General features: G+C 45.5%; 1 protein-coding gene and 1 long non-coding RNA gene across 2 annotated transcripts in view; one reads left to right on the forward strand and one right to left on the reverse strand.

Annotated features, from left to right (window-relative positions):
• Nucleotides 1–310: 310 nt before the first annotated feature.
• sox9a (SRY-box transcription factor 9a) lies at nt 311–3,189 on the reverse strand. The gene is made up of 3 exons (XM_071907449.2): nt 2,361–3,189; nt 1,857–2,107; nt 311–1,563 (listed from the first exon to the last, which is right to left on the reverse strand). The coding sequence occupies exons 1-3, from the start codon at nt 2,795–2,797 to the stop codon at nt 752–754; spliced, it is 1,500 nt and encodes a 499-aa protein (XP_071763550.2). The 5' UTR covers nt 2,798–3,189; the 3' UTR covers nt 311–751.
• The window catches only part of LOC144542974 (uncharacterized), a 159,826-nt gene continuing 132,994 nt past the window's right edge, over nt 506–27,337 (forward strand). Inside the window, exon 1 of the long non-coding RNA XR_013507551.1 lies at nt 506–622. This is a non-coding gene — a long non-coding RNA (uncharacterized LOC144542974). The remainder of the gene's footprint in view (nt 623–27,337) is intronic.

Genomic DNA, 27,337 nt, shown 5'->3' on the forward strand with positions numbered 1-27,337 from the left:
CTCTCTCTTGCCTAATAGCTTTCCCCCCCAATGATCATGACACATACTTGAAAATAATCTTCAACAGCATAAATACAAACCATACTTGTCGAACGGCACAGAACAAAAAGAAACAAGGGTAAGCAAAACCATAAAAAAAAGACAATCCTTGTACAAAAAAAGAGAATTTAGACCAGATACTGCACTACCATGAGTGGTTAGTTGCTGAACTGGGTAAAATATAAAGCTTTTTTTTTTATATCTACAGGTACAAATAATTAATTAACCCCCCTACCCGCCCCCCCTCCCCCCGCCCCTCCCCCCGCCCCCATGGGTTACAAACTGCCAGCGTACGAAAAAAAAAAAACAACAGAAAGAAACCATGAAACATACACAGTACCTACAGAAATATCAACAATCGATAAGTCCTCACAGAGGATTTTCTAATGTCTTTTTCGTCTCTCTCTCTAAAAAATATATATAGTTTCTGTCATGATACAATAGCAAGGCACGACGTGAGCCAATCACAAGTCCAGCTCTCCTCTCTCTCTCTTCCCTCTTCCAATTCAAGTGTCTGATTCAGGGAGCAGTTTTGGTGGAAGGATATGGCCAAATCCTCTCCCTGCAGTAAAGTGTTTTGTGTGTGTGTGTGTGTGGGTGTGTGTGTGTGTGGGTGTGTGTATGGCGTGTTTTCTCATGCATGCGTGTGTCCGTCTGTATGTACTCGTGTCTGTGTGGCTGTACGTGCCATTGTTTATGTTGTGTTCAGGGCTCAGGGCCTGGTGAGCTGGGTGTAGACCGGAGCCTGGTCCCAGTGCTGCGGGCTGGTCTGCGGGATGGACGGCACGCCCGCGTTGTCGGCGATGGGCGTGTACATCGGCCTCTGACTGGGCCCGCTCATGTAGCTGAAAGTCGAGTACAGGCCGGCGCCCTGCCCCGCCCCCGCGTGGCTGTAGTAGGAGGCGGAGCCTCCCTGGTGGTCGGAGTACTCGTACTGCGCCCGGGAGATGGAGGGGTAGGAGGAGGGGCTGTAGTGCTGCAGGCTGAAGGAGCCGTAGGCGGCGTGCTGCGGGGACGACTGCTGCTCGCTGTAATGGCTGGGGCTCAGCTGCTCCGTCTTGATGTGGGTCCTCTGCTGCGCCGCCGCCGCCGCATCAGAGCTGCCGCCACCCAGGGTGGTGAGGGTGTGCTGCTGCTGCTGCTGCTGTCCCTGCTGGTTCTGGTTCTGGCCCTTCGCCAGCCAGGCGGCGGCGCCCCCTGCCTGCGGGCTGACCGCCGCACCGCTGCTGATGCTGTAGGTGCCGGTGTAGCTGACCGGCGCGGCGCTCCCGGGCCCGCCGGCGGCCCCCGGGTGCCCGTTGGGCGGGAGGTACTGGTCGAACTCGTTGACGTCGAAGGTCTCGATGTGGGAGATGACGTCGCTGCTCAGCTCGCCGATGTCCACGTCGCGGAAGTCGATGTTGAGCTGGCGCCCGGCGGGGCCGTCGGCCAGCGAGCGGATCCCCCCCTCGCGCTTCAGGTCCATTTTGCCTGAGCTGACATCCGTCTTGGGGGTGGTGGGAGGGGTGGGGGGGCCCTGGGAGCCTGGGAGGAGGAACAAGCAGGAGAGGGCGGATTAGATCATGAGCTTTTTCTGTTCCTTTGACCATTAGGTTTACACTTTTCATGCAAACCAACAGAAATAAACAGCTCTGATATGAATAATGTCACATTGCAGAGTTTCTGAATGAGCTACAGAGCATGAGGACTAACATGAGGCATCCTTACTAAAACATGCAAGCATTTTTTTCTAAATCTGAAAAACAGAGTTGACTATGATAATAATGACTACAGTAAAATCATCCCCCCCCCCCCCCTCTCTCTCTCCCTCTGCCCACCTGAGTGCTCTCCTGGAGAGTGCACCTCTCCCATGCTGGAGGCCGGGGAGTCCGCCTGCTGCAGAGCTTTGAAGATGGCGTTAGGGGAGATGTGCGTCTGCTCGCTGCCGTCCTCCGCCTCGCCCTGTCCGTTCTTCACCGACTTCCTCCGCCGAGGCTGGTACTTGTAGTCCGGATGGTCCTTCTTGTGCTGCACGCGGAGCCGCTCAGCCTCCTCCACGAACGGCCGCTTCTCGCCCTCGTTGAGAAGTCTGTGCGTAAAAAAGAGCGTCAGGGTACGGACTGAGCGCTGGTTGAAATACCCAGAATTGACAGCAGTACTCTATTTCAGTGCGCTATTCCAAAGCAAAAAGTTGAGTAAAGTCAGCAAATAATCAAATTCCTACAGCCAATAGAGTTTGCAGTAGAAGATCTACTGTAGATGTGACAGTAGAAGCGGAGTAAGATTAAGAATTCTTGCACATTGCATCCATAAAAGCTGAAAAGCAGAGAAATCAGACTTACCTCCAGAGTTTCCCCAGAGTTTTGCTCAGCTCCGCGTTGTGGAGATGCGGGTACTGATCCGCCAGCTTCCTCCGCGCCGCCTGAGCCCAAACCATGAAGGCGTTCATCGGTCTCTTGACGTGAGGCTTGTTCTTACTAGATCCGTTAACGCGCACCGGCATGGGCACGAGGGTCCAGTCGTAGCCCTTGAGCACCTGGGACACCGCCTCGCGGATGCAAACGGGAAACTTATCGTCCTCGTCCTTCTTGAACTCGCCCAGCGCTCCGTCCGCTCTGAGCAGCCCGTTCTCCGACGGCCGGGTGTTCTCGGTGTCGGAGCCCGACCCGGACGGGCACGGAGAGCCCGCGGAGTCCTCGGACATGCTCGGGCTCGGGGCGTCGGAGAGACACTTGTCTTGTTCCTCCGTCATCTTCAGGTAGGGGTCGAGGAGATTCATACGAAAAACTGTTTGGTGCCAAATTACGCGTGAAATAGACGAGTTAGTTCTGCGTTCTGGAGAGAGGGAGAAGCCTCTAGAAGTGTGTGTGATTTGCCAGAATAAGTTCTTCAAAGTCTTTCAACGGAGATAAGTACGCAGAAAAACGGCAAGTGACTCTCTTTGCTCCACCGAAGTGGCCAGCCGTGCGTAAAGCCGTTTTGGAGAGCGAGTGTCTTTACGCACGGGCTTCTGACAGACTCCGAGGGAGAAGTGTGTGTTTTCTGCAAGCGGCTCCACACTTGAAAAGTAAAAAAAAACCAAAAAAAAAACACACAAAACAGCTGTGAAGAGTTTGCCTTCAGCTCTTTTGGATGAAATGGTAAAGTGCTCCTTCCTAGTCCGCAAGTAGAATCCCCAGAACGCGTGAGTGCTTTGAACTGCAAACCGCTTTGCATGCGGGCTTTATAAGAGCGTTACCATGCCGTACAGGAAAGCCCGGATTTGATTGGCCGACAGCGTGTGACGCCAAAGTGAAGGAATTTGATCCCATTTTTTTCCCTCCTACCCAGCACCACACACACACACACACACACACACACACACCATCCACCAGCCAGTATATGCTGTGTGTTATTCATGCAGGATTTTCCTATAGATATTTGGAAGGTTATGGAGGCTGTGAGTTACATTCAACATGCAATCAAACACGGCGTATTTCAAGACAACTCAAAGCTCTCACCAAATCGTCTTATTGATTATGATGGAGAAAAAAAAGATTCATTAAAAAAAGAAGAAAGCACGTGAAATGACTAAAGATCCAAAAATCAATCCACAAGAAAGATTATCCATAAAACTGTGAAATACACTACTTTCAGCATCTTAAATGCATATAAAGTCTTTATCTTTTTCTCTCTTTTTTCAAATTTTCATGTCTACCTTTGTATCTTTGGCAACTCTGCTCCTAACTACAGTTACACAGTGTCGTCAATAGGGGGAGACAGCAGTCTAGGAACTCTACTGCGCTGCTTTTCCCTCCTGCAGGGAGCTGGGAGAGCTGGAGCGGCTGCAGTGCAACAGTTGCTGTCAAACATCAGCTTCTGATTTGTATCTTCTTCTCATTTCCAACAGCAGAGCAGTAATCCAGTGAATGGCGGTTTCAGGTCCTTTGCTGTCTGCAAAACTTTTCTTTTCGCTAAATGTTCCCCATAAATTTCAGAACACAGGAAGAGTTCTGTTTCAAAATGCTACCACTTTATATCCATTTTTGGAAAAAATACAGTTACTTGAAGCTTTATCCTGCAAATATCTCTAAATATAGGGTGTCCAGTCTGTTGAAACATGCTCATTTTGTCAACAAACGTCTTAAGTTATCCTTTAAAAGGAAACAGAATTACATTTAATTTTGTGCCATCAATCATTTTGTAAGAGCAGGTTTTCAAATAGTGGAAATCTCTATTTAGAAAGGAGCACTTCATGTGTTTTTATCTTTTTTTTTTTTTCCCTAGAACTAGTGAAATACTTACACATCTATACAAGTGTATTAGTGTATATTAGCGTTTTTCCCAGTTTTCAGAAATACTCACCCGACACACACACACACACACACAGACACACACACACACTCGCTGATGCTGCCTGGCCTGCACACGCCCCTCTGATTGTTTATTATGCTTTGTGAAGTTGTGGAAATGTAAATCTCAGTTCAGGCTAATGTGGACAACATGTGCTACCTGAAGTCGCTTTTAATAGTTCACAGATGTCAGGTAAAGGTAGTTTCACTCTGCTGCTCGCTCTCTTTAACACACACACACACACACACACACACACACACACACACATACCCGCCCTCTCTCTCTCTCTCTCTCTCTCTCTCTGTCTCTCTCTCTATCAAAATTTCTCTCTATTTCTCTTTCCATGTCTCTCTCTGTCTCTGTTTCTCTCTCTCTCTCCCTCCTCTCTCTTTCTCTCTGTCTACCTATCTCTCCATTTCTCTTTCTCTCTATGTCTCTGTCTGTCTCTCTCTCTCTCTCTCTCGCATGCACACACACACACACACACACACACACACACACACACACACAGGGCTATCCTTGTGAACCGGAGTGTCTCTGGATGCTGTAAGGTTGCTTGTTTGCATTTTGTCAGGCTGCTCGAACTCTGAATCACTCAGTAATTCTCTCTCTCTCTCTCTCTCTCTCTCTCTCTGTCTCTCTCTCTATCAAAATTTCTCTCTATTTCTCTCTTTCCATGTCTCTTTCTATCTCTGTTTCTCTCTCTCTCTCCCTCCTTTCTCTTTCTCTGTCTACCTATCTCTCCATTTCTCTTTCTCTCTATGTCTCTGTCTGTCTGTCTCTCTCTCTCTCTCTCTCTCTCTCTCTCTCTCTCTCTCTCTCTCTCGCATGCACACACACACACACACACACACACAGGGCTATCCTTGTGAACCGGAGTGTCTCTGGATGCTGTAAGGTTGCTTGTTTGCATTTTGTCAGGCTGCTCGAACTCTGAATCACTCAGTAATTCTCTCTCTCTCTCTCTCTCTCTCTCTCTCTCGCTCCTTTTCTTTCTTTCTGGCCAATTAGTCCTGTGGTTCCAAAACACTGAGGCCTAACTTTACGGGTCCCTCCGTTCCTCGGCGGTGCGTTTATTTACACGAGCCATGCTTATTTAAGATACTCACTTTGAACACAAATAGCACGGAGCGTTTCGCCCCGGCGTTAATGGCTTGTGAGCCGTCGCTGCGGTGGCGTTCTGCGTCGCGCGGCGCTGCACGAAGCCACCAAAACATCTCCGTGTTTGCTTATAGAGCGACAGAGGCACGAACGCATTGAGTCACAGTGCTGAGGCAAGAGGGGGAAACATGGTGCTGCTATTGACGGGGTAAATAGGCTTGCAAGGAAGAAGAAAAGCAAGAAGAAGAACCGTAAGAGGAAGACGGAGAGGAAGAACCAGAAGATAAAGACGAGGAAGGAGAACCAGAAGAAGAACCAAGGAGAGTGAGGAGGAGCAGAAGAAGAACCAAGGAGAGTGAGGAGGAGCAGAAGAAGAACCAAGAAGAGGGAGGAGGGGGGAGGAGCAGCAGAAGAAGAAGAAGAAGAACCAGTTGGAGGAGAAGGAAAGAAAAGGAGAACTGGAAGAAGAAGGGGAAGGAGAACCTGAAGATGAATGAGAAGAGGGAGAGGAAGGGGAAGGAGGTAGAGGGGAAGAAGGAGAAGAAGAAGTAGGAGAAGATGGGGAGGGGATTATAAGACGATGGGGCAGAACCAGAAGAAGAAGTATGAGAAGAAGAAGAACCAGAGGGAGGAAGAGAGAAGGAGAAGGAGGAGAAAGGGAAAGGAGAAGACAAAGGAGAACCAGAAGAAGGGGAAGGAGAACCTGTAGCAGAAGGAGGAGAGGGAGAAGAAAGGGAAGGAGGTGGAGGGGAAGAAGGAGAAAGAGGAGAATGAGAAGAGCAAGGAGGAGCAAAAGGAGAAGAAGGATAATAACATGGGGCAGAACCGGAATAAGGAGAACCAGGAGAAGGAGAATAAGAAGAAGAACCAAAGGGAGGAAGAGAAGAAGAAGAAGAAATAAGGAGAAGCAACAGAAGAAAAGCAGAACCAGAAGAAATAAGAGAATATTAACAGTAAGTATAAGAACAATTTTAACAACAAGTAGAGAAAGAAAGAACGAGTGAACACTTTTCTGACCCTTTCCCCTTCCTGCCTATCAGCAGTGAACGCCACCTGCTCAGCTGTCACCTGGCAGATCTGCACACCTGAAACACACTGCCCTTCAACACGCATGTACACACACACACACACACACACACACGCACACGCCGTGACAGCAGATATGACCTCCCCGCCCACACGACATCCTGTCAAAAAATAACAAAGTGTAAAAAAAACTTGGCACAAAAACAAATCTGAGACCAACATATGGTGGAACACACCTAAATACACTCCTCCCCCACATGTCACGCAGCCAAGTCTGACTCCAAAAAATTATTCACATGACAGCTTTTCGATAATGAAATTCAAAATTATCCACTAAAGTGAAGATTTTTTAACTTTCACAAATTCGTGTGCCTTTTCTTCCCCTAAATTTGCTGCTTTTTTACTTTTTTTTTGTTCAATCAAAGCAGTTTAATGTGTGATCAACAACGCCGCAGTTTGCAGCTTTTTGTGGCTTTCAGAGCTCCTGTGGGATGAAACTGAGTCCATTATAAAGCCATTCTGTGGTCTTCTGGGCTGCAGGGAAAGACCAGAGGCGGGCGGGCAGGGCGAGGCCTTGGGAAACTTCTCATCTTGACTTGGAGCTACAGCGTAAAAAAATCTGAGCAAACAGTGGGAATCAACTGTTAAACTTTTGTCTGCTTTCCTTTGGGAGTCCCGCTGCTTCGGGTTTCTGCGCTTCACACCCATGGGAGCTCGGCCTTAGCTGATCAGAGCAAAGTTCTGCAGTCACTGAGATGTGCTGTGATATGCACTTTGTTTTAAAGGTGCTGTGTGGGGCATTTTAAACATCAACATATCGTAATATCATAATAATAAACTTTATTTATACAGCACTTTCTAAAACACAGATTACAAAGTGCTTCACAGTATATAAAATGATAAGATAGTAAAACAATGGTACCACAAAACAAATAGTGCACTGTCAAATTAATTGTGGTACCTTGGGGAAATTACCATCAGCAAAGAGGATTGGTAGCCTCTATCTCACACCACTGGTTTCTACAAATTAAGACTACATTTCCCATAAGCCCCCATTCAATCAGGATCAACATGTTGGAAGTGATTTTTCCAGCACCGTCTTCCTGTTTTGTGCCGTAAAGCAATCCAGCAGATTTCCCTCCAAATCCGATGATAATTATGATAATGTCTCAAAATGAATGTGGTAATGATTTATTGATGTTAAAATTCTATACATAGCACCTTTTAAAGTAGGGACTAGGTATTTACCGCTGTAATTGTGTCATGACAGCAGCAGGAGGGACAGGACAACACAAGAGAAACAAGACAAAAGAGAGTTTGCAGGTTGCAAGGTTTCATGGAAACAGGGGGAACACTGAAGAAGTGCGGAGACGGAGGGAAGCCGCTGGTCAGCCTGCAGCGAGGTGAGACAAGCCTTCCAGGGAACGCCGGGAGCGAAGCTGTGATTTATAACCGCCTGGAGCGAGTGTGTGTCTGCTGCGCTCTGATCTGAGCGTCTCGGCACCCGGCGTCTGTTGACCGAACGTCATTCTGCTCCGCGTGATGTTTGAACAACACTTAGAAAAGACCCGGGCAACTCCCAAGGAGGAGCTGTCCATCTGCCATCCATCACCGTCTCCTCCTCTGTCCCACCCGTCTCTCTCTGCTCCTTAAGGATTCATCTACGTCTCAATGGCTAATCGTACACACCGCAGCTAAATACGGTGGTCAGTCTTCATTGGAGCTTAATCCTTTTAAATTCACACGCAGTTCGGTTATTAAGGAGAGTGAAAACCGCATTCTACAACCAAACTCGCTACCTGAAAAATTCAGGTATTGGCAACTGAATTTAGAGTGCAGATTCAGTTCTGTACTGCAGAGTAGTGTGAACCAGAACCGGACCGGACAGCTGGTTGTTGCGTGACGTTAAGGTGCAACACTCATTAGGTGACATAACATTATCATCGTCAATTTGAAAGAGACAGAGGTAAGTGTTGTGAGACAATTTTCAATGGATACAGTGGATTTTCTTATGGATAAATTGGCGCCTCTGGTTACTGGTGTCAAGTAAACCGAAAACACAAAGCTGCCACATTGGCGTGAAGTAAACGTTACTATGGTTACAGACATTATTTACAGCCATCGGGAGATCAGAGGAGACTCCTGTCTGGTCATTTTACTCCACTCTGCTCCAGTGTGTACCATACTCTCATTCACAAATTCGGTACCAAATTCTGGCAGTGTGTACATCGCCAATATCCCCAAATTTCCCCTCCTTTTTCTTGCTGTCGATTGGCACTGGACAGGTGAAAACCAGACCTAAAAACCATCCTAGATCTTCCAACCCCCATCCAGGCCCCGATCCTGTCCAAAACGGCCCGGGTCGCTCCACGCCCCCGGTCACATTTCCCAGCAACCCAAGCTGCTGATTAAAATATGTGCATTAGCTGATCCTACCATGCTTGTACGAGAGGTTGGAGAAGGGAGAGGAAACCCAATCCGCTCCGGCCGAGGCGAAAAAGCCGCAGAGGAGTACAGTTTCCCTCCGAAGATATGGCTTGTGCAAACAGCGCTCTCTTTAACAATAACAATGGTCTCACCCAGCCAGGCCAAGCTAACTAATGACAGATCCACACCTTAATGCTGAGCAGTTGTTTGGGTTTAGGCGAGGGAGGACGATGTGTGTGTGTGTGTGTGTGTGTGTGAGTGTGTAGGAGATGGTTGGGGGTGGCAGTTGTCAGCGGGTGGCTCGTGCCAGTGGAAAACTAACCCCCCGCCCCCCTCACTTACCCCCCACTCGACCCCCCCCCCCCCTCCCTGGACAGAGAGCAGCACCCATGAGTCGGGCGGAGAAAACCTCTGACACAGCAAAACGTTAGTCTGAGCGACGGAGGAGGTCCAACCATAACGCAGCACATTTTTACAGCTTATTCAATTGTGCAGGAGGTGGATGGAGCGGGCGGAGGGAGGGGGGGTGGGGGGTGGGGTGGGGGGGTGGAGCTGTTGGGTTAAGAGGCGAGGTGTAAGACAGACGCGCTCCACGGTGATTCCTCGGTGCGTCCCGGTTCTCCCCGTGTTGTGTAACCCTGGCCCGGCCACGCTCAATTTCCCTTCACAGTCCCGCTCGGCGTCTTTACAGCTGCGGTTGATGGTAATTGGTGCCTTGCAGCGTGTAATGCTTTTATGTGTTTGTGGTGCATTATGGGGGTTATTCGGTGTCAAGTGGTAGGCCGATCTACTGTACGATGCATGCGCGGTGCGACTTCACGATCCACAGCAGCAGACGGGCTTTGAGCATCTCTGTCCAACCAGAATAGCAGAAAGAAACGTGATATTGCTGATACTGCTCCATGTTAAATAAATCCTTAATATGCAAGTTTTATGCAAGGTACAGCATTTTTTTTTTGCACATGCAGTCTTGAGCCTAATCCCCCTATTTTTAAAGTTTTTAAACGCAATCCCGCTGAAATTAAAATCTCTTTTTCAAGGGAGACCTGGCCAAGACAGCAGCAGCACAGGAAGCGATTAATAATGATACGATATATCAAGAATAACAAAGTAGAAAATACAGCAGCAGCACTAACTAAAACGAGAGGAGGAGAAAGAGAAGGGAGAGAGAGAGAGAGTTGAAAGGACTGACTCTTATTATTTTTTATTTATTTATTTTTGCAGTTGACTGGTCATGCTGTTTCAATATATTCTTTATTTCTTTATCCACAGCTTGATATTCAAGTGTTCTTCAATCTTTGTTTCAATATTTTACTCAGTTTATCTATAACTTGCAGTATTGTGGCAGTTTCTTATAGACTTGAGGAAGAATAGCTGAGGCTTTGGTAATAAGAATAAAAAAAATATCCATTATTCCTCTTGATTTGGATGTAATTGAAACCTTACTTGAACATATAACAACCCAAACCTGCTTCCTTAATAATCCTGCACCTCCATCCCTCCATCCCTCCATCCCTCCAGAGAGAGAGAGAGAGAGAGAGAGAGAGAGACTTAATGAAACGGTGATGATGTCTCGTTGCTTTGGCTGGCTCCTGCGTTGCCCCCCCCCCCACGTCCCCCCTCCTCCTCCTCCTCCTCCTCCACTCGTCCTTCATCCTGCTTTAACCTCCACCATCCAGATCAAAAGAGATCCTTTATGTGAAGTGAGATTCGGACCTGGGAGTCGAGGCTTGCCAGGTTAAATTTGAAGTGCATCAAATGTCGTTACACAGAAAAGTTTGCGCTCCTGCTGAGAATTCCACCTGCAGGCATTTACTGTGATCAGTTACATTACAAAGTGTGTTACAAGTAATTTTGCATTACCCACTTCAAAAGCATGCAATATGGCTGCCATGTGTGTTGTTGATTGTTGTTTTAAAATACAATGCAGGACTGTTGCTGTGTTTAAAACAGAGTCAATCTCATTTATATCAGCAGACCAGACTTAGACTGCATTTTGTAATTTCTCTGCTATCTACAAATGAAGCAATATCAAAAGAAAAATAAAAGCAACATTCTATTTTTTTTTTTATTTAAAAACTAGTGTGTTAAGATACAAGTTACCACAAAAAATGTCACATTACCCCAACACTGCTTATGTTGTATTGTGTTCAATTTAGAAAAAAATTATGTGATAAATAATATTGTGTAACTGTTTATTTACAATATTCCAATTCCAAAATCAGCAGTAATTATTCGCAGTAATTACCTATGTAAGTGAGCTCTCACTTATTCACTACTTGGTCTCTGTTGTAGGTCGAGACAGGAAGAGCAGGTGCACAAACGTACGCTGGTCCTTCAATTTTACTCGACTTTTCAACCTCTGATTTGTCTTCACCGCCACAACAGAAGGACGAAGTTGGGAAAATTAAACTTTTGTCACCAAGTTCCGTCTGCAGGCGCGTTTACTGTCTTTCTCCTCTTGATCACAATGGACATCTGGTTTTCCGTCGACCACACACTGCCACAATGAGAATGCAGCATTACATCATATGTGTGTGTGTGTGTGTGCAGATGTTAAAACAAGCACACTGCGGTATCATGTCCAGTCCTGAGATCCCTGTGATTTCCCACATCTGGCCTCATCGTCTTATGAGCTTTCATGTTGTCAAAGTCTTCCTCCAGCGGCCTAATCACCCAATTCAGATTTCTAAGCTTCTCTGAACAGAGTTTATCTCAGACGGTGTGTGTGTGTGTGTGTGTGTGTGATTATCTGCACCAGGCAGAGTCCCGCTCCAAATGAGACTCAGATGGGCAGCGAGGGAATCCATTGTCAGGAATCAGTTGTTACCTCTGCTTTACCTTTTAAACCAACGACTGGCTTGTGAGGTTTGATTGAAATTTCTCAAATAGTTTGAGAGGTCAGTGTTGGTGAGGGTATAAAGGGGATCTCCTCCTATACAAGTCTCTGGCACAGCCCCCCTTCAGCTACGGTGGCCTGTAATTGACAAAAACAGTAAAGTCACATTTTCACAATAGAGAGCAGTAAACTAGCTAATTAGCAGCAGAAATCCAACACAAAACCTATTGAAGAGGTAATATATCACAACGCAAACTACTGGAATATCAATACTGCTTTGTCATTTTGCTTTTTTGGGCTTGAGAACGAGGCTTTTTAACCTTCGTAGCTGAAACGTGATGATCGAGAACAAGAGTGCGAGCCGGAAAGTGAGTTTCGAAAGCCAGAAATTTCAGCACCTGGCCAAGAAATCACTGAATCATTAGTATTGATCGATGACCCTTTCAACCCCCTGCAGATGCATTATGCTCATTGAAACCGGCAGTCAAAACCTTCCTTATTTCCCCTTTAACACCCTTACCTTAGTGCCCCTTTTGCAATAAGAAGGTTGCTGGTTCAGTTTCTCTTACAGCATCAGGGTTCAGGGGTTCCTTAAAATGTTTGCACCCGTGGCACTTGAAGCCACTTTGGATGAAAGCGTCCACCGAATGGTTTACGTTACAAAACACGTGAATGTGCTGTAAGTCATTTCACATCGCACTGAGCAGGAAATGAGAACGGTAGTCGCGAGTCAAACTGTCCAATCCAAAACCCTCCGGCTTGACTCCAGAACCACAGCTCAGTCCAGTCCGCTTAGCTTCAGGACCTACTCAGATTGTATCGGTACCTCCACTCTTCTAAGTCAGACCTCTATCTTTACAATACCACCTCTCTCCTCCCTCTAACCTAGGAACCTCTGCCCCCTCCCCATGCTAGTGTTACATGCGGCGATAGGAAATTGCCCAGTCTGATTTCCTGCCATCAAAATGCCTTAGTGGAGCACAAAGAGGAGCAGGGGGGAGGAGGAGGTACAGTGAAAGGTCATCCTTTTATCAGCTGGACGATTTTATCTAATGGGACTTTGAGTCGGGACGATGCAGAATGCACTTAGTGTAAGCAAAAAAGAAAAAGAAAAAAAGTAGAAGTTGTCAGTGTGAGTGCTGCTTCTTGCTAAAGAAAGTAGTACAGTGGGAGGCATTGTAAGTCCCTACATGCATTTATCCTTCAGCTTTCCTGCATTCACCCTGCATTCGATTTTCTTGAATGAATGTTATACACAGAGGAGGTAGAAGTACACAAACTCAAGTAAAAGTGCAAATACTCATCTGAAAATATACTCTGGTAAAAGTTGAAGCACCATTTCAAATCCTTTACTCAAGTCAAAGTATAAAAGTACACGGTCTTAAATTTACTTAAAGTAGAAAAGTAAATTTAGTCCTCTAAAAAAGTAATTTCTAATGAACTAAACTGGTTCTCTGTTGAGCGTTCCTCTGAATCCCAGATGAGAAACAGTCTGCAGCTCAGATCACTGACATTAACTCTAGCAGCTGAATTTAATTCTCTTCTTCGTGTTGCTTCTCTCTCTCTCTCTCTCTCTCTCTCTCTCTTTCCCTCCTTTTTGGAGTCGCTTTGCTGAACAAGCAGCCAATCACATTAAGGCTCTTGATCGGTTGGAAGCTGTCTGATGCGGAAAATAAAAGTCTGTTTTCAAAATGTAGCGAGTAGAAAGTATAGATTTTTCTTTTGAAATGCAGTGAGTAAAAGTAAAAAGTCCGAAGTGAAAGAAACACTCAAGTAAAGTACAGATACTTGAACATCTTACTTCAGTTCCCTCTGACAGCTGACAATAATTCTTCCTGGGGAAAGAGCCAACAACAATTTAGAGGAACATTTTTATTACACTTTAACAAGTTATTATATTACCCAGCGCTTATTACATTATCAGTTGTTGTCCATAGCTCATTAAAGCTGCACAAGGCAACTTTGCACTTTGGCGGCCCCAAGCAGCAGCGAGAGATAACGAAGTTCTTGAAAGTTTGAAGGACTTCATTACCCAGAAATCATATAACGTGATGTCGGTAAACTGTCCACTCCTCTGACCTAAAAACAGATGAAGGTAGACATTGTTGGTGAGTCCAGCTTTCTCTGGACAGAGCGTTCACTCGCTGCCGTTCAGGAGACAGTTTTGTATTTTGCTCTTCAGTTTTGTTTTGGTATTTCCTGTGTTTTTGGCGCCAGTGACCAGACCCATAATTTGGGCAAATGGGGTGAATCCATGGGGTTTTAATTAGCGGGGATGGGACGATTTTCTCTGTAGCAGCCTCAATTTGTGATTTAGGCGGAAAAGATGGGTGTATTTTTACATTAAAATCTTGCCAAGTGCAGCTTTAAAGCCTACTCAGTAAAACCCAGGAACCGTACTAAGCCCCGGTTTGTTCAGTCTTCCTGCCGCTGCCCGGACTCGGAGCCGCGAGCCGAGCCGCTCATCGCACCACTGAGGCTCGTAATTAAAAATCTCCAGTTACTTCCTCCTTACCTCTGCTGACCCCGGCCTCGTGGCTCGGCCGTGCCCGGGGCCAGTGAACCGCCTCTGGGGAGCCACCGGGAGGAACTTGGCCTGGGCGCTGGACGGAGACCGGACGACGTTGGGAAGTAATGGGGATGTTGACTCAAGGGTGACGGGGGCGGGCGGACGTGACCGCTGGAGAACGGCGTGCCAGGTAAACACTTGGCATTCATCACGCCAGATTAGGTTTGCTTACGATGCCAACGCGCCGGGCTGCCATGCTGCGTTATATACGGCGAGCTCTCCTGGAAGAAAATTGTTGGCTGTTTTGAACGTGAATAAATGGAACAGAGAAGGAGACGCGGAGAAAGAAAGACGGAGGCGCGGAGAAAGAAAGGGAGGAAGACGGAAGAGTGAAACGGAGACAGGAACATACTGAGAAGGGGATCGTGTTTCTGTCTCTGGGGCTGTTATTAAAGCAGCATCTAACACCCAGGAATGCAGGAATGTCCGCTGACGTCGGACGCCGTTCTCATCAGGTACAGAGGAAGACGGGGCGGAGGAAAGTGGCGGCTTGTAATCAGGAAGGAACCGATACTGCAGGGGCCGTCTGAGGATTCAAATGTTGGGGTGGAGGGGTGGACGGGACGACGGGACGATCCAGAGAGAGGTAAAGTTTCGAAAAGGACAGAGAAGTCAGTAAAAAATTAAAACGAACCGTGATAGAATAACTTCATCTTCGTCAGTGATTAAGCTGAGGCTACAGGTAACACTGGCCCCCTGTGCTTCGCTCCCAGCCCGCTGTGGCGAGCGAGCGGTGGAGTAGCGGAGGGCCATACATACAGTAAGCACTCTGTCTCTCTCATAGGCTCATTCAGCCGTGCGGTTTGGCAGGCGGCGGCGGCGATGTAGGTGGCTGTGTGTGAAGAGATATGGGGACCTATGTGTGCTGAGCTTAAGTATTCAATTTACCTTCGCCCGTTTGGATACATTACGTCTCGAGTCTGTGTGTGTACAAGAAGGGCAAAGGTGGCGGCGGTGGCGGCGTATCGCGGCTAATCCCTCGCCTCTAGCCTGCGCCCCGGCGTTGCGCAGCGCATTATATTTGTCGTGCAACTCCGGTTTTAACGTTCTAATGAGGAAATCCAGGCCTAAAGCTTTTCCAAACAGCCGGGTCCTGCAAAGCGGCCGGCTATCGGCTGACTGGGCGAATAAACGCCGGTGAACGTCTGTCTTTTCCAGTAAAGCCGCCGACGCTCTCTGCTACCGTTAACACACACACACACACAGATGTATACCTTAGCGTCTGGCCAAACATATATCAGCACGGTTTCATATCAAAGACCCGCACGCAGGCTCTTTATTTTGGCAATCATTGATGTTTGCTTCGAATTAGCACTTTTTAATAAACTCATTTGGTCCTGTACATAGTGTTAATGCAGAGGGAAAACACAAGCTAAAACCTTTTGACGTCTGTCTGGGTAATATGGGCTTACAGGCGGCTTAGACACCTTTCCATAAGACAACACGGGGCCATGCAGGGCTTCCGCGCACAAACAGCCTTTGTGGAAAATACAGTGCGGGCTCTCTTGAAGTCTCCAAGTAGAGAAAACAGTCTCCGAAAAAAAAGGGTTCCAGTAGAAAATCCCACTTTTTACTGCATGCGTGCAAAATTTACTGCACTTTTTGCTCCGTCCCTAAGAGGAATTATTTAGAAAGCAATCGCATTTTTTTTCCTCTGTTTTCATCTGCCAGAAGCTACAAGCAGTGGCGGAGAGTTCGGTTCATCTTTGTAACATTAAAGAAAGAATTGTTTGCGGTACTAATGCAGCGTAGATGCAGATCAACACATGAAGGGAGGCCTCTACAGTGGCTGCCACTGTACAGCAGCGAGCACCGAGGCCTAATTCGCAACGGTCGCAAGATTTTTTTTTTTCCAACTACACTTTTATGGAAGTTTATGGAGTTTTTTTGGAAAGGTATTTTTCTATTTATTTCCAGTGTTTACCCTCTTTTTCCTTCTGAAAATAAAGTATGAAACCTATTAGCCAGGCGGTTAAGGAGCAGAACCCTGATATTGCTTCAGACCCATGTGTGGCTTGTCCTCATCTCCTGCCTGTGTACACTGAAGCCGTGCCAGGGCCGAGCTGCGCCGCGCCGTGCCGCGCCGCGCCGAGCTGAGCTGTGCTGTACTGTACTGTACCGCGATGCCGGCTTCTCGCTAGGTGCCAAGTGATTTTTATCACTGGGAAAACAGTCTCCTTCCCATCTCGACCCTCTCAGGAGCATATGAATACACTTTACACTCACACGAAGGAAAACAGGTAACTTGAGATCGGGCCTGGGGCAAGAGCTGAGCCCGGTGCCGCAGGTAAAAGGGCTGCTGTGTGTGTGTGTGTGTGTGTGTGTGTGTGTGTGTTGGACTAGTTCACAGCAGTGGATACCTCTTTATGAAGAGAGGTGTGTCTGTATGTGCTTCAGTTTTAATGCTGCACATGCTACTTGCTCTGCATTTTTGGCACAATTGATCCACGGCTAAATCTTGCGGCTCCGAAAACAGAGCTGACACAGAGTTAAGAGTACAGTTAGGAACGCCTCCTACATATATATATATATATTTATTTTTTTTTATTTTAAACTTTTATTTATCCAAGGAAAGTCAACTGAGCAAGCTTGACCTTTTCCAGCGACGCCCTGCTTCACATTCACACATTGACACCTGCACACAGAAAAAGTAAAGGTGCGAACTGGAACCGAAAATGGTTCTTCTGACTGATGCCATAGAGGAACCATTTCTGGTTCCACAAAGAACCTTTCAAGAACCTTTTAATATCCCAAAGAACCTGGAATATGGTTCTTTGGGATATTAAACGGTTCTGAAATCTTAGTTATTGGATGGTGGGTGATGGCATAAATGTGGAAAATAACCAAACCCCTCCATAGTTTATATTGTGCAATTGCAAATGAGGCTGTACAAGAGCAGATAAACAAAAACACAATGCAGGAGTCTAAGCAAAGGAGTGCAGAAAATGGTTCTTTAAAGAAATGGTTCTTCTATGGCAGCACCATAGAAGAAGAAGAACCATTTTCGGTTCTAGTTGGCACCTTCCAGCATTTCTACATCCCACACCGGCATTATCAATTAATAATTCTCCACAACTTTTAGAGTTTTTTGTTTTTTTTTGTTCATTCCTGTATATTATAGAAGCCAATGTAATCATTTTCATGGATGATTTCCACGTTTGTTTTAATCGCATACATGGAAAAAGAGGCTTCTGGAAGGCGGCCGTGTCTCTAACATGGAAACTTTGTGTCCCGAAACATCAATCTGGAGCCGCAACCGCCGCCACCGCCGCCGCTCGCTCCCTAACCTGAACGAGGCGTGTCCAAAGCCCTCTGCTCATCAACCTCTGTTTATTTAAATCCTGATTTTTTCTCACATATATATATATATATATATATATACTGTATATATATGGATCCCCAGTAATACATCTTCATCCCTGCTTTGCTCTGTCCTTCCCTCCTTCTTTCACCAGCGCTGTTTGTTTTAGATTTTTTGAGGAAAAATCTGCAGTGAAATGAAAATAAAGGTAGCGTCACACTCATAATATTTGGAGTGGAGGGCAATTTATTTTCCTTTTATTAAATGCTGATTAATATGCAGTGTCGGGGAGTCTAATACGGCGGGTCTCATTTCCCCAGTATCCTGTGCTGAGCCGGGTTCGCCACAGAGGAGGAACCGGCCGCAAGCGGGCTGGAGATGCGGATGTCTGGTTTGAATTAAAAGAAAGAAACTCCTTTTCACCCGCAGTCTTTTCCTTTTTTTTTTTTTCTCGCTATGAGGAACTTGTAATTGTCAAGATGAGGTGTCTTTAGGGGCCGCTGTAAATGTGGATGTCGGGAATGGGGAGGCCGCAATAGCTCCGGATAAATTCCCTGCTGGACTTGGACGTTTGTGTGTGTGTGTGTGTGTGTGTGTGTGTGTGTGTGTGTGTGTGTGTGCAGAGGAGTGCAGTCCTTTAATTAACGGTGAGCATGTATCACGATGGCAGATGAGGAAGTTGAGCCAGACAGTAACAACGCTGCCTCAGCAGCTGAAGGATCGCAGGATCTCAAACCGCATTTTTACTGTATGGAACAGCAGCGACTTACAGATCTGCATTTCCCTTCAGTGATTTATTAGCAGTTCTGAAAACGTTCAGCTCCTGACCCGCTGTTTCAGCCGTAAACGAGCAGAATAGTGAACTTGGACACCGAATGACGATTTTTGTTTTTCCTTTTCAGGGTATTTTACTTGATTAATTAGTGGAAGAAGCCAATTGGCTGCAAATATTGGCTATATCACATGAAAAAATCATTTATCAGAAAGAATAAAAACAGAGACTTAGGGTTAGACCGATATATTTGTTTCTGCCAATGTATCAGACCGATATTGACCTTTGTAATAAAAGTCAGATATTGGCCGATCAATCAGTTGTCCACCTCTGATATGATTTTACTCAACAGTTTCAGGGTTGCCAGGTCTGTAAAACCTGCAATGAAAGCTGCCTCATCCCGTTGTAAGAAGCTGTTAACCCTAAATGAATTTCATCAGTCTGGGTTTCAATGGAGAGTTTTAGTGTCCCATGATGGTCTGAAGCTGTTTCAGAGGCTTTTCCACCCTGACAAGGATACAATTCTGGGTATTTAAAAGTATTGGTATTGGTATCAGCCCTCAAAAACCCGTATTAGTTGAATCCTAAGAGAAATCTTTGACTCACTGTTTTTATATGACTAATATCAACTCATAAATGTTTGAACAAAAGCTGGGTAGGTCAGCTTAGAAGTTTATGTTACTTATATGAGAAAGTCCTGAATTAACTACAGCCCGTGACTTTGAAAATTTGGCATAAACCTCTGCAACACACAAATAGCTCACAATTCGGTCGCACGCTCATACATAACACGCATGCAAAAACACAAAAGTGCAAGCATACACACACACACAGATTACAATACTCATGTTTCTTTTGCACGTGCACACGCTTACACGCAGGGAACACCTCAGAGATGAGGACCTGGTTGGGAACTATGACTCACGGCGGCCGGGTAAGTAACACGCCGGTCAGTCCGTCACGTGAAAGCCTGTCCTGGAACAACTCTGTAACCGTATAGCTCCCTGTTTAAACAGGCCTGTGAGATGCCCTCTCATTTCCTGCTGGAAAAGCTGATCAATCACAGCTCTCATCACCTCGGAGTCGGGGAAGGAACAGAGATGTGGGTGGACAGAGGGAACCAGAGGAGAAAGAGGTGAGATGATTTGAGGAATGAAAGGATCCTGGTCCACTGGATAGTCGGGTGACAGAAAAGTCAAGAGGGAGACGGAGCTGGGATGGGACGCTGCGTAGATCAAGAGCGGCAGTTCAAAATCGTAATGGCGTTCAGTTCGTGTTGAGGTTTCTGAGGTGATCTTCTGACAATGGCGAGGTTTGAATGATATGCTTGAGTATCTGGCCCAGTAACTTAAATTTTGGTCCGAAATGACATTTTGAGCATTACATCCGAAGAGGAAAGGATAAAAAACATCTCGTAAAATCAACAAATCGCCAAATTCAGAGATCTACTTACAGATTCATTTCGTTGGGCAGAAACCCCCCCAAAAAAACTTTAAAGCTATGTTTTTTCACACTGAGAAGTTACTGCCTTTTCCTTTTCTAGGGCAAATATATGGCAGCTGAAATCAGAGGGAAGGAAAGGAGGAAGGAGAGAAGAGAAGAGAAGACAGGATAGGAACAGATGTGATGCTGGCATTGCAGCGAGAGTGCTCGCTCTCTCCCTCCCCAATTTGTCTCTCTGAGTGTTTTACAAGAGCTAGATGAATTGCGAGAGGTTACATCCATCTATCAATGCAAACGAGGAATGTTCTGCTCCTTGCGGTCCTCCCTCCGCTCCTTCCCCCTGCCCAGCAGTTAAAACAACACATTGTGCCAGCAGCTCTTGATTTCCAGTGCTTCAACACCATGTCGTTTTTCAAGCGAGGTCGATCAGAAGCGTTTAGGCTGAACGCAGAGCAGACCCCGGTAGCCAATTCGCCCCTGCCTTCTCTGACTCAGAGCGTACTTAGCTCCAATTTGTCCAGACATGGGCCATTGTGTGTGTGTGTGTGTGTGTATTCATATATGCTGCCGTTGTGTGCATGAAACACACTTTTGCTTGCTTTTAATTTTGCAATTTTGCACCAAAATGGACAACTTATAGGACAAATAGATCCTGCAATTCATGTGATTGGTTTGTTTTTTATGAATCAAATAAACAAAAAATACATTAACACACTTTCTTTTGCTATTAGCTATCCAACTCGCTCCAGCCAGACATCCAAACACAAACCAAGATGGCTTTTTGCTTAATGTTAACCAAGCAACTATCACAGATAAATTTGAGCAATTAACATTACAGTTGGTTAACTTAACATTACCTCCACATGTTAACGCAGGTTGTAGGCAATGCTTACGGACAGCCTACTTTGCACCATATGACAAAATGGACATTCTCGGAAAAATTGGATACAGGATCAGATACAGGTATGCTACGTATGCACCACATATGCATCGAATATCTGGGCCATATTTTAGTATCTTAAATGATTATAATGTTGTGTATCACCAGCACAGGTTCTTGCTATCCTGCACTGATACTGCACAATTTTCCAAACATTTTCTCCTGGAGGTGTGACTCACACAGTTGCTACATCCGCAGTTGCAATACTGAACTATATTCAGATATGGTCGCTGTGAAAGTCCCACTTTTTACTGCATGAATGCTGAACTACTGCTGCACTTTGGCTCCTTCCCCAAGAGAAATTGTGTGGAAAAGTCAAGTTTTGGTCTGGTAATTCGCTAAAGTTTAATTTTACAATATACTAATTTGATGTACTGTATAATATTAAAGAGAGAATTGTCTGTTGTGCTAATGCAGGATAAATGCATGCAGTGGGACTCCTTTGATGGCTGTGATGTATATCAGTGTGTGGCTATCCTACCGGTCCTACCAGGGTCAGTTAGACCAAAGGTCAGACCTGCTGATATAGAGTTGTATTCAAGACCATCGTACTGTAACACTCCAGGCTGCCAATCCCTCGTTAACTTGCCACGTCCTGTTGAAAAGAAAAAAAAAGAACTCACCCTGCAAAAAAAAAAAAAAAAAAAAAAAAATCAGTGAAAAAGATCCCCATTATAGCTTCATGTATTATAGCGGACTTTAGTTTTATGAGCTTTTAACAAGTTTCCCAGGGGTTGCAATAATTTCTGTGGTTTATTTTCGGAACATTTACTTTTTCTTTTTGTTAAACGATCGGTATGGGCTTTTAGCTCTCCAGCCTCTGCCTTTCCTCCGTCTCAATCCAGTTTCACACTCTTTCTTTGGGGCACTTTACTGTAGCTGGATAGCGTGTCTATTGAGCCAACACCAACCCTCAAATTTCCATAATTCCAATTCCAACTCGCCTCTTATGGTTATTGCTGCTTGATTGACATTCACTGTTTTAAGAAGTAATAAGGGAGAGAGAGAGAGAGAGAGAGAGAGAGAGAGAGAATGGCAGAATGGTTATGAGGGCAACATTTCAGAAATCCAAGGGTTACGTTCAAAACACGCCGCACAGCAGAAGTTTCTAAGCTGTCAGTCTGTTTGCATCACATTGTCGGTGCATACCTTGTCAGCCACAACATCTTGTAACAGAGTGTCATGTTCTGGCAACAAAACACAATTCCTCAGTCTCTCTGTCTGGCTGTCATTTCACAAAGCCTGAAAGATTACTCAAATCACATCCATATGGGGAAAAACAAATGAGCGAGAGAGGATGGTGTAAAACATGACAGAGTTATGGAGGACCTCCACCCTCTGCTGCAGCCACAAGAGCTGCTGTGGACGCTGCTTTCCTTTGACACTGTCATATAATTTAGCATTATTGTCCCACATCTTACCATTCTTTCTCAATTCCTATCTCCACCCATCATCCTTTCATCCCATTCCTATATTCCCACCATCCCTCCTTCTGCCCCCCCCCTACATGTTTTTACATTCCTCCATCTCCCTCTCTCCCTCTCCCCATCTGGCTGTCCCTCCATCCATCCACACACTGTGTCATGTCGTTATTGTGTGAGTCTGAGTCTGAGACAGACACGGTGTAACACTACACCTCTGACCTATAACAACAGCAGATTGTAGTTATGCAAAGGCAGAGAAGCAGAGCTGCTCTGGAGGCAGAAATAATCATATTGGTTGAGTTAAACTTCAGTGGGCGGAGCCAAAGAACCAGTTTTTCAAGCACAACTTAACTGGCAAACAAGGAACTGTGGTCGAAATATAAATAAATAATACAAATGGCAATGATTTTTTTTTTCATTCAGTCATGACGATGATGTTTGAAGGTCAGCAGCTCGCTAACTAGCTTACCTAGATAGCTATAGGCTAGTATGGCTAGCTTGAACTTGGAAGGTCAGCCTAGATAACATTTGGCTAGATTGCATTTTTTCAGTTAGCAGCAGAGCGCTAGGCTTCATAATATTAGCTTCCTCCTCTTTTACCTCTTGTCTTCTTCACTGGACTTCAGTCTAATGTTATTATTTCTTCTATTTGAAGTTGGATGGTCAGCTACGCTAACTAGCTAACCTAGATAACTTGGCATAGCCAGATTGCTTTTTTTCCCCAGTTAGTTACTAGGCTTCATATTGCCTCTGTTATCCCCTTACCTTTTTCACTTGGGTCCAGCCTACTATGTCACATTCTCTGGCTCCGCCCACTGAGGTTTAACTCAGCCAATGAGATTATTTCTGCCTCCAGAGCAGCTCTGCCTCCGAGAAATGTTTGAACTAAAACTCAAATTCAATTTTTTTAGTCTACAGGCCATATAATATAAACCACTGACAACACTTTGGATAATGCTAGTCGCCTACTATCATTCAACATAGTGTAGCTGAAGTGTTAGCATGCAGCACTGGAGCCAACGATCTACCGGGGACACGTGGATGATTCTGCTCAACGTTCTCATTTCTTAACGGGTGCCAATCTCCCAAAATCTTGCTGTATTCCTTTAAGAAGCGAATATTGTTGATAATGTCAATATTTAAGCTCATTAACAAACCCTCTCCTTCATACCCCGAACATGTCCCCTCTCCATTTCTGATGACTGTGTTCCCCTCAGAGGAAAATGACTCAGCGGTCTGCCTACTTAGCCGAGTCACGCTACACTCTCTCCCTGAGTGTTTGTCCCTGTCGACCTGCCAAGTCCTGACCTTAAAAAAAAAATAAAATTATAAAACTGCTGCTGTTCTCTTCAGAGCAGCCGACCCTCGTGGCTTTATCAAAACCTGGAAGGACGGGGTGTGCTGTAGCTTACTGATTCTAGTGTGTGTGTGTGTGTGTGTGTGTGTGTGTGTGTGTGTCTAAGGCTCTGTGTTCTCAACGCCGCCCCCTGCAGAGAGCTCTTCTGGCTGAGGCCCCGCTGCCTCCCTGCCAATCACATTTCTCTCATCCCGGGCCAGACAGAGACTTGAGCCAATCAGAATCCTAATTCATTTCCTGTGAGGAAATGGCGGTGGTAATGGTGCAGTTGTTAGTATCTAACATTGGCAGGTATTGTTGGGTGGAGCAAGAGGGCATATTGAAATAGTGAAGTTGAAATAGACGCGGTTGGACGGCCAAGGACTCCCGAATCATGTAGCAAAAAAAAGCATGTGACGTTTATAACAGACCTTTTCATTATTTGGGTCCATGAACGGTCAGACTAAGTACGTTCACTACCAGTCAAAAGTTTGGACACACCACATTTTTCTTTATTTTTACTATTTTCCACATTTTAGAATAACAGTAAAGACATCAAAACTATGAAATAACACAAATGGAATTATGCAGCGACCAAAAAAGTGTTAAACAAATCCAAACTATCTTATATTTTAGATTCTTTAAAGCAGCCGCCCTTTGCCTTGATGGAAAGGCAAAAGGCTTTGGAAAGAAATTCATACATAGGATCAACTTCACTATTTATATTTGTCTAAGAAACTAATTTCAAGCATTTAAGCAGAAGCCTTTAGATCAGAATGGCTTTAAGAGAATGAAAAACATAGAACATTCAATGAGGTGGGTCCAAACTTTTGACTGGTAGTGTATTTACACAAAAATACATATGTAGAGATAGAAGGGGAAGGGAGCTGGCGGTGCAATATGTTCTTGTGCAAACCTCAAGGCATCCGTATAGGTGAATGAGTTAATGCCATGCAGCAGTGAGGAGGAGCGCAGGGGGGTTTGGGGGGGATCAGCACAGCTCCTTGATAAATGACCGTACCCGTAACCCGTGATACGTGCTTGGTAAAATCATCAGGAATAGCACAGTTTAATGCGGGATGATGCACTGCCGCGCCGCTGTGCACCGTAGGCCGGTGCCTACAGCTGCATATTTCAGCCGTAAAAAACACGCTTCATGATAAATGATGACCACATGGGCAGATTAAGAGCGATCTTCACAGAGTCCAAATTTCCCCCCGTAGAGAAGGTTAGCGAGGCTGGGAATGCACACGTTCATATGCACAGATACAGAGCAATCTCATGCCTCGGTTATATAAAGTTATATACACAAAAGTCTCAGAAAGTTTCGTGAAATGAGCGTGAACTCTGAAACACAGATTACATGTTGTGGACACGAATCATGTGAAGATTACGTTCCTCCACCACAAATTGGATTAAGTGACAATAGCATGATTTGGAAACCATTTTCATGTGTTCGTCATGTAAAAAACCTATTTAACGGTTAACTTTTGGCGAGTAAAACAACTTCATTAAGGTTTAGGAAACTAAAGCTGAGGTTAGGTTAAGGTTTTAGTCATGGTTAAATAAGAAAACCTTTAGCTGAAGATGAAAACTTCACTGACGATAGAAAACTACACCTAATCCTTTTGTGATTTAGAAATATATTTCTCTCACTTTTCGTGCACGGAGCTTGTTATTTGCATTTTAAGACATTGCACTCATTTCATGAAATTTTGTGAGACCAGACTGGCGAAGAAGTCCCACTTTTTATTGTAGATTTCCGACTTTTTTTTTTTTTACTGCTTGCTTCGTGCACTTTGGCTCCACCCCAAAGAGGAATTGTTTGTAAAAAAAAATCAATCAAGATGTTACTCTCTTGTCAGCCATACTGTAGGAACAGTGTGGTAATGAATTGGCTGGAAGACACTACAGTTTTCTTTTACAACATACTAACTTGGCTCTACTGTATAATGTTCGAGAAGGGAAGCGTCTCTTGGCTACACACTCTCTCTCTCTCTCTCTCACACACACACTTACACTCTCTCTCTTACACACACACACACACTTCCCCCTATAGAACAGCAGTTAGCATGGCCGGCGTCCAAGCAGACAGACGATGCTTGGATCCCACTTGGAGAGACTGAGGCTTAACTTTACCCCCTACTTCACCTCCTTTTCTGTCTCCTCCGTCTCCCTCATTGTCTTTTGTCCACTTAAGTCTCTCTTTCCTCGTCGTCCGCTTCCCTTTGAGCGCCGGTGTGGATGCACGTGAGTCCAGTTACATGCACACACACACACACACACACACACACACGCACACACACACGTTATATGTAAGTAAGAGGATACACATGCACACACAAGCAGGCAGTAACAATCCTGGCCACAGCAGATCTGCTAAGCCATGCCAAACCCTTTCCTTGCCAAGAGGTAATTGTTTCCATATTGTACAATAAATTACACAGCCATTTCTCTCTCTCTCTGTGTCACTCTGTCTCTGTGTCACTCTTTCATTAGCTGTCTCTCTCTCTCTCTCTCTTTCCCTCTCTTGAAGTTGTACATTTCCCCCCATCTTTGCCAGACACGCTGCCCCACCACTTACTAAATGATTTAATATTATCTACATCGTACGTAGGTGTGAGATGGGAAATCTATTATTTACTAGCCACTGTCATGCCCTTACATTCACACACACACACACACACACACACACACACACACACACACACTTCTCAGCCACTGCGTGCAGGCCCGCGTTCCTTTCGCTAATACAGTCTGTGCAAGCTAATCTGTCAAAAATAACTGTAACTTACCGTACATTAGGACACATTTCAGAGAATTCATACATTCAGCACGGATATAGTGAATGGGTTATTGCATATTCAGAGTGCTCCTACATTAGTTTAGGTTTTTAGGGTTTGGCGTGCGTCTATTTTTCCTCTCCTGTGGTGAAGGAGCATATGGCACGGAGCGGTTCCCCCCGGCCCATTTGTGTGGTTCTGTTTCTGTCCCATAAATGAAGGAGGGGTAGGGGGGGGGGGGAAGTACAGGCCTAAACGGGGCTCGGCTCTGGTTCCAGATGTCTGGATCTTTTGGTTCTGGGTTGTGGTGGCTGTTTAAAGAAAAAAAAAAAAAGAAAAACAGGTGATGGAAGAAGAGATTCAAATGAGTTCCAGTCCCAACAACTGCTTGGTTACGTTTTTTTTTTTTTTTTTTTTTGGTTCTGGACAAGACTGCGAAAGTAAAGCTCTGGTTTGTGGGTCGTCATCTGGAATGTTCTGCAAAACCATGTGGTGGAAGACAGACCGAAATGACCCCCCTCCCCCCCCCCATCCCGCCCGATTCGGGTGCCAAAGCAGGTGTTTGGGCTCTGGTTTCATGGCTTTTGGGTCTTTCACACATGTCACATTTTCTGGTTAATTGAGCTTGGTTCTGGATTAAATTCTGGGCCCGGTTGTAGACTCCAGGTTCTGGGGTCTCGCGGTTGCGGGTTGAGCTCTGGAAGGGGGATTCTGCCTGGATGTAATTTATTCCACTGGAGTACCGAACTCTAAAGACCCTCAGATACAGTGTCGGCAATTCCACTCATGCAGTCAGGATGGAGAGATAAGTGGAGGCAGGACAGAGGAAGAGGAAAGAGGGGTGGAGGAGTGTCAGCAATTCTGCAAAAGGAGAGAGAGAAGTGGAGGACTGAAATGATCTGGACATGATTCAGCAAGAAAGCGAGAGATGGATGATGGATAGGATGGTGGCTAGGAAACGGGGGAGAAGGTGTGAGTCAGCAGCTAGATGGAGAAAAAGAGAAGGAAAGCGATGGAGGGGATAGA

Source organism: Centroberyx gerrardi, chromosome 20 (assembly GCF_048128805.1).
Source record: "Centroberyx gerrardi isolate f3 chromosome 20, fCenGer3.hap1.cur.20231027, whole genome shotgun sequence".
NCBI classification, from domain to species: Eukaryota; Metazoa; Chordata; class Actinopteri; order Beryciformes; family Berycidae; genus Centroberyx; species Centroberyx gerrardi.

What these genes read in the sequence shown, in the direction of transcription:
- sox9a (XM_071907449.2), bottom strand. Translation starts at nt 2,797, where the DNA reads ATGAATCTCCTCGACCCCTACCTGAAGATGACGGAGGAACAAGACAAG. An exon ending in ACTCTGGGGAAACTCTGGAG is followed by an intron (nt 2,108 to 2,360) that starts GTAAGTCTGATT and finishes TTTTACGCACAG; the next exon opens with ACTTCTCAACGAGGGCGAGA. An exon ending in CTCTCCAGGAGAGCACTCAG is followed by an intron (nt 1,564 to 1,856) that starts GTGGGCAGAGGG and finishes TCCTCCTCCCAG; the next exon opens with GCTCCCAGGGCCCCCCCACC.